Source organism: Anas platyrhynchos, chromosome 5 (genome assembly GCF_047663525.1).
Source record: "Anas platyrhynchos isolate ZD024472 breed Pekin duck chromosome 5, IASCAAS_PekinDuck_T2T, whole genome shotgun sequence".
NCBI lineage: Eukaryota > Metazoa > Chordata > Aves > Anseriformes > Anatidae > Anas > Anas platyrhynchos.
Window position 1 is genome coordinate 62,083,856 of NC_092591.1, and position 12,267 is coordinate 62,096,122.

At 42.8% G+C, this 12,267-nt stretch overlaps 1 protein-coding gene across 1 annotated transcript in view; it reads left to right on the forward strand.

Moving 5' to 3' along the window:
- The window catches only part of RRAS2 (RAS related 2), a 32,849-nt gene extending 26,407 nt beyond the window's left edge, over positions 1–6,442 (forward strand). Inside the window, exons 5-6 of the mRNA XM_027461683.3 lie at positions 4,388–4,506; positions 4,989–6,442. Of these exons, the coding sequence (XP_027317484.1) occupies positions 4,388–4,506; positions 4,989–5,076 (207 nt within the window). The 3' untranslated portion in view covers positions 5,077–6,442. The remainder of the gene's footprint in view (positions 1–4,387; positions 4,507–4,988) is intronic.
- The last annotated feature ends 5,825 nt before the right edge of the window (positions 6,443–12,267 follow it).

Below are 12,267 nucleotides of genomic sequence, written 5' to 3' on the forward strand. Positions count from 1 at the left end.
TCGCGTCAGCCAGCCCCCTTTGTCATGAGGCAGTCCTGCAAAATGTCATCTTGCTCTTTTAAACTCGTGCAATTAGAAAGGTATGTGTTTCAGCCTCAGAATTTAGCACTTTTCGGAAATTCAGGAGGCTGGATATAAGGTTTTAGAACACAACTGCTTGTGTTATACATCCTCCTAAAGACAGGAGGCAAACCAGCGAAGTAATAGCAAACACTTTGAGAACATAAAACTAAGTTAAAGGCATTTAGCGTATGTTTTGATCAGCAATCGAATAGAATTAACACAGATCTTCCTGGATCCTGAAAGAGTTAAACATCTGAAAGTGGTTTGGGGGTCTCAAGGGCCCAACCACACCTTGATGCAGGTAACTGCAATTTGTAGTTGAGCACAGTGCAGAGTGCTGTCATGATAGCATAAATCTGTAAGTAAATAATGCGTAACTGGTAGTCCTGGTGCAATGGCAGATGTTTCCCAGGAAATACGGGAGCTGCCTGGCACCGCAGAAGTGCCCAGCCTGTAGCATGACCTTCATGAAATGGCAGTGGCGTCCCGAAATGCAGCCTAACGTAGTGGTGGTTGTAATACCTACAGGTCGACTCGTGTGGTTTTGCAAGAAAAGAGAGGAAATGGAAGTTTGAAATAGCAATTCACTACGGTAATAATTGATAAAGATAAATGGAACTAAGCAGACTTCATGTAACTGTCTCCTGTGTAGCATGGGAGGCAAAGTCCTGAATGCATGAGGTTGGTGAAGAGTAGCCTCTCTCTTAAATGGGTTGATTCTGTACAACTCGGACAACTGTGGATGTTTCTACACTAAGGCAATTCCGTAGAGCACCTGATATTTTAGTAACAACTGCTACTAGCAGGGGAGCAGGCTTGTCAGTGCACGATACGTATGATGTTTTGCAGGTAACCGCTGGCTTAAGTTGGATCAAGTCAGATCATTCCCCAGATGGCAGGCGTTCAAGGAAAATCCAAGTTGCAACAGGAAAGGGCTTGAATTTCATTAAACGATAGCTTTTCCTTTTGCTTTACTACTGAACGAATGCAGTGACCTAGTGCTGAGACCGTCTGCGTTGCTAGATACCTTCAAAGCAAGGTTTTTAAAGAGAGGTGAGCTCCTCGGGGCTTCTCTTTATGCCTAGGCAGTTGACGATCCCGGGTCATGTGGTTTGACCTTGCTCAGCATCAGCCCGGGTGCCAGCAAACAAGCGGTGAGTAGGGTGGTTGTACTGTTTCACAAAGGGCTTGGCCTGAGATGTGTCATTCCAGCCCCTTACAGTGCTGTCTGCTCTCACGGGTGGGTTGTGCTTTTGGGTTTTCCCATGGCTTGCTGGATTTTTTGAGCTCTGTAGCAGGTGGCTGATGGCTCGCTATCTGCAGGAGTCGAGTACAGCAAGTCAGCCTGTTTGAATGCAGCCGTGTAGCATTTCTCTAGGTGCAGGAAAGTATAGAAAGTTTGGAAATGAATGTATTTCTGCCACTTCTCAGATAAAATAGTGAAGAAGGAAGGCAGTCTGAGATGTTCGCAGGATTCTTTTGCAGATGCTCAAATGGAAACTTCTTCAGAAGGAAGCCTGTTACTTAGGGAGCTGGGGAATAAGTTTTTCCATGCTTGACTTGCTCACTTACATCCATGGTAAACAGTGTTTAATTTGAGACACTTTTACCAAATACTGAACAGTGTGAAAGAACAATACATGAAAAAAAATGGTAACGTGCTCTAAAACAAGGGATGAGCATTGCAAGTGATGCCCATTCATAGTCACCCTTCATTTTACCAAAACTAAGATTTTCAAAGCAGAACCAACACGTACAATTCATCAGAAACTCTGCGGTTCCATTTAGTTCCATCCAAATAAGTGTTCTTTGAAGAAGAAATGTGTTACTTTTATTTTGCTGTAATTTTTATAATTTTATTCTTAGTAAGCTTTCCTATCGTCCTTACTGAGATTTGTCATGACACACGGGGTTGTCGTACATGCTTGGGGAGAATGTCATGATGTAAAGTTGTGTTTTTGTTTTCTAGTATTTCTGTTTGTCCTTCCAACATTCCCCTCAGCTTTGAAAACGGAACTGCTCTGCTGTGGCTCCGAATTTACTACTTGAGCACTGCAAACGCTTCCGTAGTGCGTCCAAAACCAAGGGGTTTTGTTGCTTTTTGTTGTTGTTGTTTTTGAACTGACTTTGCGGTCACTGGCATTGACCGCAAGCTACTTCAGGAAATACTGGTAAAATTAGACAAAATGATAGATTATTTTGGAATCGAGCAATTGAGATTATTACAGATAATCTGGCAAAAGCAGTAAGGGCTCTAAGATTATATCTTTTTTTTTTTTTTTTTTTAATGCAGAATATTGTGGAAGTGTAGCTTAACTTTATTACAGTGTTAGCTCCCTACAAAACAAATGTAGCTGTGTCTCTAACATGCTTTAGATGCAATCATGAAGAAAATAATGATCAGGTACCTGTAAAGGCTGCATAGAGTTTATCCTCGCTGTTATGCTGCCTTTCCCAGTTACTTATTTTTATTAGACTTTCATCTCTCACTTTCTGGGGCTGCAGTAGCTATGCAGGGATGAAGGAAAATAAAGGGGGCTGGTTTTGCAACTGCTACCATATTATTGATAGTTTCGCTTATTTTTGTCTGGTGAACGAGGCAGAGAGGCATGAAAGGTTCAGGAAGTCCTCATACAAACCCTGTGGGATTGTGCCGTGTCACTAACCTGCCATCTGTGGACGTTTCTTAAATGCAGCCTTCGTAAGCTTTGGAACAAGGACACTTCAGCATTTGGGGCTGGGGAGGGAAGATGGAAGTGGGGTGATTGTAGCTACCGGAGCAGAAAACTTGACTGTCATTCAGTTTTCAGACAGTAATGGAGAAATGAAGGATCCCAGTCATTCTCACTTTGTGCCCGGCTATTAAAAACGCAGCTCCAGTAAGTTATCTTGGTTGTGTAGTGTTTCTTTTTTTTTTAGGCTTCAGCAGATGGTGATAACACTGAAAAAAAATGTAAGAGTGTTTGAGATCAGCGGCTGCATCCTGAGTTACCCCAGCTGTAAAGGTGCTGCGGGGGCTCCTTGCAGGGGGTGTAGTGGGAGCAGCTCTCAGTTCAGCAGTAAGTGAATAACTGCAGTACAAGTGGGGGTGCTGGTGACAGAGGAGCCAAGTGTGTCGAGATGCTGTGCAGGAAGGCTCTCAGACCATGTGTGTAGCTGTAGGAAAGTATTTTGTAAGTTAAAAAGTAAAACTTCAGCTTAAAACTTTTACATCTTGCACTGCACTGAGTGCTTGCAGTGATGTTTTTCTATTTCCATTTCTGTGTAGTTTCTTAATCTCCGTGTGCATCTGACTGCCTTTTCAAAAACAAACTAAAAATAAACCCTTAGGTTTTTTTGTTCTCATGCTATCAGTCCCGTACGTGCTGGTTTAACATTTTTCTGTGAAAGCAGTGTAATCTCTGACATTTCTGCCACTAGCCGCTGTCTTGGCAAGATCTGTTGTACTTCCTTTTATCACTCAGAGCTGCCCTTTCCTCCCTGTGCTGGGGGTAAGCTTCCTGTTGAAGTCTTTTTCATGTTTTGCACTGCTTAAGGTGGCCTTCTGTCATCTGACCTCCCTGCTTTTGGCTCATCCAAAAACATGTAGCCGACTCCTTTGGTTTTGCCCTGTGACCAGCTTATTCCTCCTTCCTGTATTGGAAGCTTCCTGCCTTCTGCTTCATCATTTTAAATTTTATTCCAGCTCTTTATGGTGCTCATTATTTTCTCTTAATCACCGTTTTTATCATTTGCCCCAAGGAGACAGGGGGTAAGATAGTGTCTCATTAATATTTAAGTGGGGAGACTTCGCAGTGTTTTTTTTCCACATCTCTTGCAATTTAGGCTACATTGAAAATTGTCTTAACGTTTCGCTATGTCATAAATGTATTTCTTGTGATTTTAATGAAGATTCAGAAGCTAAACATCACTTCTTGTTTTAAAAGAAGTAATCTTTATTCTCTTTAGCTTTAGCTGGGTGAGGAAGAGAGTGAATTTAGCAACAGAATTCAGAGTGCTCTTAGTAATCCATCAGATTGTGACTCAGGCACTTGCTTTGAGGAACTGCTGTCTGCTTAGGAGGAAAACTCTGGTCTTGTTATTGCAGAAATGAGGTGAATGGCAGGCAGCTGCAGCGGAGGAAATCCCCATGCCTAACAACCAACCAATTTGTGTGTTGTAGCACGTGGGTTTGTTTTCCAGTTGTATCACGTAGACAGTGCAGAAAAAACAGTTTAGTGTCAAATAAGCATTATTGTTGGAGGGGAGCAGATCCCTAGGTTAATGGTGTTGGCAGTGTCTTCTGATACAACATGTAGCTTAATGATTGATTTTTCCCTTACAGGTGACACAGGAGGAAGGCCAGCAGCTAGCGCGACAACTTAAAGTAACGTACATGGAAGCCTCAGCAAAAATCCGATTGAATGTAGACCAAGCTTTTCATGAACTTGTCAGAGTTATAAGGTAAGGTAACTGAAATCCAAATAGTTGATGCCCCTGCATTAATGGATAGCTCCAGCAAATATATTGAAATGCAGTGGGAGATCACTGAAAAAATCCTGCCTGCTGTTATCGGTCAACTTCAACCAATGCTCTGTTCTAAAATTTTCCTGTGTGTTGGCAAAAAGGCTCACATGAATGGTACATGGATTTGAAACGGAACTTCTTCACCTTACTATTTCAGATTTTATTGATTATGCAATAGGCCAAACAGATAAAAAAAAAAAAAAAAAAAAAAAAAAAATTGAATATTGGCCCCCCTGTAAAAAGAGGGGTTTCTTAAATAAATAAATAAAGGCAAAATCAAAATACCGTCACTAATTTTATAAGAAGTTTGAGCATCAAAAGTAAGTCCGTCCTCTATAAACATGTAAAAACAGTAAATTCAAATACAGTATTTTAGTGAAAATGAGTCTATGAATTTAACGTGAAATATCTGTTTCCAGGAAATTTCAAGAACAAGAGTGCCCTCCTTCACCAGAGCCAACACGGAAAGAGAAAGACAAGAAAGGCTGCCATTGTGTTATTTTCTGAGAATCCCAAGAACCAAGCTGTCAACTGCCAGATTTTTTTTTTCTTTCCATCATTTTACATCACTTCTGGTATTGGTCTAGCCTTATATGTGCATGTCCTAAAAGTGGTCACCAGAATAGCCTTAGTCCAAGAAGCTGGCAGAATAGTTCTTGAAGAAGACTCAGTCATCTTGGGGCAGACTTCAAAGCAAAACACTAAGGCTGCTTCTTTAATACCACAGTTCCCTCTTCTCTCTTAAGAGCTTGCACCTTGTGGAGTTTTATTCGCAAAGGAGATGAAACAAAACCGTGTAGGACAAGGTGTTGAAGTCATGCATAAGTTGTCTCTTGTGAATTAATTTATTTTTACTTCTGACGTTTCATTAGCTATTACAAAGACCTATATTGAAGCATAGAGAATACCTTTAAAAAAAGGGGTGGATTGGCTTTTTTGCCCTCAGCTAAATTATACTTGAGTATTCAGCTAGCCTTAAGAAACCTACACTGAATTTCATTGTCAGCAAAAATTTTCATCTCTTGTTTATGCTGCAGTTTTATTTCAGTGGCCAAAACAGTCTACTGTATTTATTTTATGAATCCAGAACAGCTAGGGGATGATTACTACTACTATTAGATTATGGCCAAATACCTGAGCTCATTCTGGATTGAGGCATTTCAGCTTAATATGAAATTTCACATCATTGTTTGGAAACAAAAATAAAAAGTGTCTTCCTTTGTATTTCTGGGTAAGGGATTAAGGAAAACTAAAATTGTAGCTGTTTTTGTTTCATGTGATATAAAAATGAATTTGATCTTTCCATTGTCAGAGATGATTAAATGTTTTTGCTATATACTTTTATACATTATTTTCTTATCAAACTAGTTAACAAGTATTTTTATATGTTTGTAAGCAAATATGCTTTCACAGCATAACTTGTGTATATGTAAAGATGAGTATTTAATTCTCACAGTTCACTTTTAACTGACAAAATGTGGGATTTGCCAAACTGTGGTAAACTTCTCCTTACTCCTCTGGTTATACCCAAGAATGGCCAATTACGTGCCTGCCCAACACACCCGTAGAGTAAAATCTAGTGTTGTGTTTTAATCAATTGCAGTATCCCTTACTAAAGACTGACCATTATGTGAATTATTAAACTGTAAGACTTTTAACTGATTGTTTAGTTAAACTGTGGATGGTTGTTTAATTTTGAGTTCTGTGGATTGTGTTTAAACAATTCAAGAGTATGTTCCCTGATATTGAAATACTGAGTGGTATTGCACAGTTGTCACCTTACTGAATGTGTCCAGCAGTTCTTTGAAACTTGATTATTAAGCAAACCCTTGTATAACTTCAGGTGCTAGAATTAAAGATGATCTAACCGTTATCGGGGGTAAGCATATGGCCTCTTTCTGACTCCTCTAAAACCTGGGGGGTTTTTTGGAGGGTGGGGGGAAGAAGAGGGTGATGGAACTTAGGAGGTAGATGTGCATATCTTTATGACTTTCCTTCAAGCTTGAAAGTAAAGTCTACTTAAATCGTGGTAGATGGTAAAAGCCGATGTTTATTTTGATTTAAAATAATATATTTTTGATTTAAAGTATGTAGTCAGGGGGTGACTCAACAATTCCTTTGTGCTTTCAGGCCGTGCCATCAATCTGAAAATGTCTGCTGAGAAACAGTAATTAAACACGTTAGAGTTATCTTTGCTGCAGCAAAGCTATTAGAAGGAACTAGAAGAAACACAAGTGCCATGCGTAGCAGAGCAATGCAAAGTTTCTTTTTTATTTATTTACATAATTTGGATTAGGTTCTGTAATTCTGAGTTTGAGAGAGAGGGGCTCCTCCTTCCCACCTTTATATGAAGTTATCGGTTGATGAAAGGCTACTTATGAACAATGCCTAAAAAATTCAAAAGAGAAGTTATGGTGAAAGTGCATTTGGGAGATGAATTGTGTTTTTCAAGTCAAATGTAAGAAGTTACAGCCTGTAGCAAGGATCTTATGTTTTATAGCCTTAAATGTGAGAAGGTCTCTGGAGTTAAGTCACTGAACGTGTGGCACTAGGGTGAGTTCAGACAAATTACAGCATGCACATCTGAGATAAAATCTGTGAGGTGCGCATGTGCTTATTGGTTCATCTTTCTCATGTTTTGACTGTTCACTCGTAATAAATTGATCCTAAAATAACTGTTACACAGAGTTACATATTAGAATACCTCTGTAATTCATAGAAGAGGTGGAGAGCACCCCACCCTTGCATTTCCTCATTTGTAAAGCAAAATGGCTTTGAGGTGGTTGATGCTGAGCAGCCTACTCCTATCCGCTAAGCCACATTGTAAACATGGTAAACTGTTTCAGCAAGTTAAACAAGTGGGACCACTGGGTGCTGCCATGGAAATCTGCTTCAAGTTTATTAATGAATAGAGTGTATTCCCCTGCACGTGTTCTCAAGGCTTCTGCAGGAGAGGAACACGCAGGGAAATCCCTAAATGTGACCTCAGGGAGATTCGAGGACCTGATCCTCCTGTCAATGCTGTTCTGCTTTCGTTTCTTCACTAAGATGTTTGCCCTATCCTGCCGTGTGCAGGACATGAGGTGCAGTGCAGGTGGCAGTGCTCTCCCTCTCTCCCAATCTCCCTGGATTCAAACAAAATTGCGAGCTTAGCTCTCTGCTGCCATCAGCTCGTGCAGCACCACCTCACCTGAGGCGTAGCTGCGGCCATTGCTGGCTGGAGTTGCCACATAATCTGGTTACAGGGCTTTAATGGGCTTATCTCAAACAAGATTCTCAGTGTCAGCGCTGCCAGAAGTTATCTGGATGTTATTGTTTGAAGTTTGTTGCCTGGAAAAGCTCAGGAATCTGCTAAGCAGCTCGTTCGCACCTGATTTAGGCCTAAGCTGTGGTAGTTGGTTGCCCATGGTGCTAGGCCAGAAAACGGTGCTAGGCCAGAAAATGGTGCTAGGCCAGAAAACGTGTGAATGTCCGGGATATTTACATCTTCTCCTGGTACTCTAACCGTGGAAATAACTGATTGAAAGGAAGTGACTTTTTCCTTAAAACCGTGTGGCAGTCTAGTAGTGGTCGTACACAGAAGGTGAGGAAGACAACCCGATCAGGTGCAGGGATGAGGATCGGTGGGGCTGTCGGAGTAGCCTTCAGCTGGGAGCATGAAGAGCTCCAAGTGAGCAGCAGCAGATGTTGAAGAGGCAACGGATTAAGCTGCAGGGACAGCATCATACCCGAAAACAGCACTGGGAATGCGTGCTGTAGCCGTGCTGGACTGTTACAGTAAGACCACAATTACTTTGGAGAGTTTGAGAGATTTTTTTGTGGATTGAACATAAGGGGCAGATGATGTCCCACGCAAAAGCTAAATTGGATTAATGTACGTAATGTAATTAGTGATGTTCCTGAGCCAGCCAGCCAGCAGAACTAAATGCAGCTTGCTGCTGGAAAGCAAGTACTGATCTGTGCAGCTACTTAAACTGGGGCCTGTGAAGCGTAGTAGGCTACACACAGCATTTGCTGCTCGTTAATTAGTAGTCTGCACTCCATAAATTACTGCATTCTTTAAAAATGCCTCTGACAACGTAGTGTAGAGAGGGCATGGCAAATCAACGTGGCAAAGTACAGGCACCTGAAAGGCAAGTAGAGGCAATGAGAACACCTTTTAGATTCTCACCTCTGAGGTCCTGGGCATGAATTAATTTGTACCTGAGAAAGCTTTAATCTCAGCTGAACCTGACTGCTGAAGAGCGACAGCAGGGTACATATGCTCCTCTGTACTTGTCCCACGTTTCTCGTGACACGTAGAAGTGAGCTCACTGCAGTGATATGAATAGCTTACGTTCCTTGAAGAGCATTTGGTAACGTAATGCTTTGAGACCTAGCCTGGGCCATGCGTCCAGCCTGCTACACAAACAAATCCGTCCCCACTGTGGAAAGTGCCCCAGGAGCAAGTGGTCAGCTACCTTTGTGCTGGGAAGGTGCTTGGGAAGCTCGGCAGAGCTCAGCTGGGGCAGCGTGGGGCTGGAGGGATCCCCCAGGTGCCAGCACTGCATGAAACCACCCTCGGGAACCACAGGGTGTCGCCTGGGGCGGGCGTGCAGCTGACTGCAGGGCTGCGAGCGCCGTCTTCGTGCTGGGACTGAGTTAAAGTTATTGCAAGCAGAACATGAAATACAAGAAACAGAACGAAGCGGTCAGTGCGTGGTTAAGCAGGGCTGTGCGCCGGTGCTGTTTCAGAGTATTTTGTTCCGTAAACTCTAAAATCTGTTTTTTTTTGGTAGCTAGGGAAAAAAAATTATGATTTATAAAGGAGTCGTTCTGAAGAAATTCACGTGAAAAGAAGGATGTTTATGATCTAAAACAGTAAAGGCAGCTTAAAATAGCCTACAAATTCTTAATTTCTGTGTAGTTTGCCAAACTTTCATAGTCGTCAGCCGTATTGGAATACAGGAGCCCATCGTTACCTGCCTGTACAGTTTGCAGTCAGAAAGTTATGCATAAACACCCACTGCTCGGCTGAATAAGAGCTCTAAATGAAGCTTGCTGTTAGGAGGAAGTAAATGCTGTCCCTTATCTAGGTGCTAGGTGTGACACCTTGAGTGGGGAAATCTTTTGAATGCAGACCCTTGAAAGTGAAACAAAATTTGGGTGTTTTTTTTTTCCTTCCTGCTGCAAGACTTTGTGTTTTCACTCAAAACATCTGTGCTTTAATACCTCTCATACCGCCTGTAAAACATGTCTGTCCGGCAGTGCTTCTCGCAACTCCTCCACCGTTGGTTTTTTGTTTCATTTTAAAAGGCACTGAAGCTGCTCACCTCACCAGTGCCGTTGTCTTTATGAACTTCTTAACTTCTTGATCCTTTTTTTAATACAATTAAAAGGAAGTTAGACCTATCCTGTTTATCTTTCCCTTAACCAACTTAGATCATCAAATCCTCCTTACAATAGCCAGCTTCACGATGCTGTCAGCATCCGCCAGGGTCTAATTCCCTTTTCTGTTAGTTTTACAAGAAGTCTGGCAAGGCATCTCTTTTTTGCCTCCCGTCCGCAGGAGTTACAGAAACCTGCAGGAGCATCAGTAGCTGCCTGCAGAAACATGACCGAAGGCAGTGTGAACAGCTCGCTGCTGAGTCACCAAGCCTGCAGAAGCCCTGGAGGAACAGCAAGGGGAGCCACATGGGTGATGCAGGGTGGAGATGCCGACACCTTTTGGCTGCAGGACGCGGTTTTGCGCTGCGCCCGATGCCCTCATTCCTACGGGATGCAGGGTTCGGTGGGTGCCTGGCTCAGCATCTCGCAGAGCTGACACCATCCCTTACCCAGAACCTGTTTTTCAGTCTTAACCTGGCTGCTTGATGCTGTGGGTGCTCATTCACCTCCTATTTGGAGCTCAGTCACAGCAGCAGGGACGGTATCTGGTGTAATTTTTTGGAAGGGAAGCTAGAAACAGCATTCACAGATAACCAGGGTGTTGGTCCCCAGGAATGAATGTAATATAAAAATCCTCCAGCAGATGGGGACTGGAATCGAGCTAATTTGTTTCTAGTTTTTTTTTTTTTTTTTTTTTTCTTTCTGCATCTCTCCCCGCCCAGGTTCTTTTTATGTGGGAAAACACACCAGGATTTTTGCACTGGCAGTGAATGGGAAAGTTTACTTTAAAAAAAAAAAAAAGCAGTAGTGTGAATATTGTGATTTAACAAGTGGTACACTTACTGAATAGAGACAAGAGCTGGAGAGGTTTGGCCTCAGTTCCTAGTTCTGATTAAATGTGGTGATTGACTTTTTTTTAGGTGACTTCTAAAATTATTCCTCTCTTATCACTTTATCACTCATTGGTGTGCAGCTCCAACTGAACTACAAGATGCAGACAAGCAGAGTGGTGTTTTCATCCCTTCAGGAAGAGCTGGAAGATGCCAGACTTCGCTCACCGTCTGGTGAGCTTCGGTGGGAGACCCAAAAGGTGGAGAAAGTTTTCGTGGCAAAGCCACGCTGGAGGGAGATGCCAGCAGAAGTGCTGTCCAGCAGGACGGGCTCTAATGGGAAATCTCCCTGTCCTCGCATGGCTTTGCTGCCCAGTTCTGGTGGCTCTGCCGTCAGTGGCTGCAGCCTCTAGGTCAGCCTTCCTACCCAGAGCCCACCTCCATGCCTCGCTTAAGCCCAAGGAACGCTCCAAATGGCCGAAACAAATTTTTTATTTCACTTCCAATCTGTATTAAGAAAGCAAGGATTTGCTGAAGGCCGCTATAGCTGTCCATAGGCACAATCTTGAGTTTGACGTACGACAATTCCTGTAAATATGAGAAATCAGCCAATATTGCAGGGAGGAGCGGGGGGTGAACAGGGCTGAAAAGCTAGCAAGAGGTTGCTGTAGTGATTAGCATTGCACAAATGGACAAAAGCAGCATGCAGTTCGCTCATAATGTGCTCTGTGAGGAGTCCACAGCCTGCTGAAAAACAAAGATCAGCATCCGTGTTATTACGGAGTTTTTCTGGTTTAGTAATTTACGGTATTTTCCTATAGAGTTAGAATAGCACGCCTATAGCACATACAGTAAATATAATATTGTTAATCGCTCACAAGGAAAAAAAGAAGGAGCTGTTTGTGAGTGCAGCACCAGCCGCTCGAGTAGCAGCAGTGTGGCTGGTAGCAAAGCCTGTCCAAAAGAGGGACTTTGAAACAAGCGTGGGTTGCACAGCCAGCAAAAACAGAGCCATGTTTCCAAACACTTCCAGATGAAAGATTATCACAGGGCCAGTGGTCTGTGCCTGTGCAGGGCTTGGAGGCATTGCAATGCACAGGGGGGCCTTCAGTCACTGTGTGCGGCTGCTCCTTGTTTCTTGGTGGCTGTGGGGAGCTCGTGCTCGGATTTCTTTTCTGTGAGGTGTAGGTAATGGTGCTGACTCCTTTGCAGAGTGCTTGGAGGCTGACATATGAAGTTGTTTGTTACATTGGGAGCAAACTGAAATTGTAACGACTCTAAGAGGGAATTTTTAGAAGCGGTATTATCCTTTGAAAGGAGGATTAAATACAGAGCTATGATGGATACACCGGTTTGAAGCTCTTATGGGTGTAAGTACCCTACTTTCAGAGAAAATCACGAAGCCAAATTTGATGAGCTTTGTTTTGCAGCGTAGCACAAGGGCACGTAGCACAGCAAAGCGGCAGCATTCCTCCTGCCTCTTTCCGCACTGTAAAACACC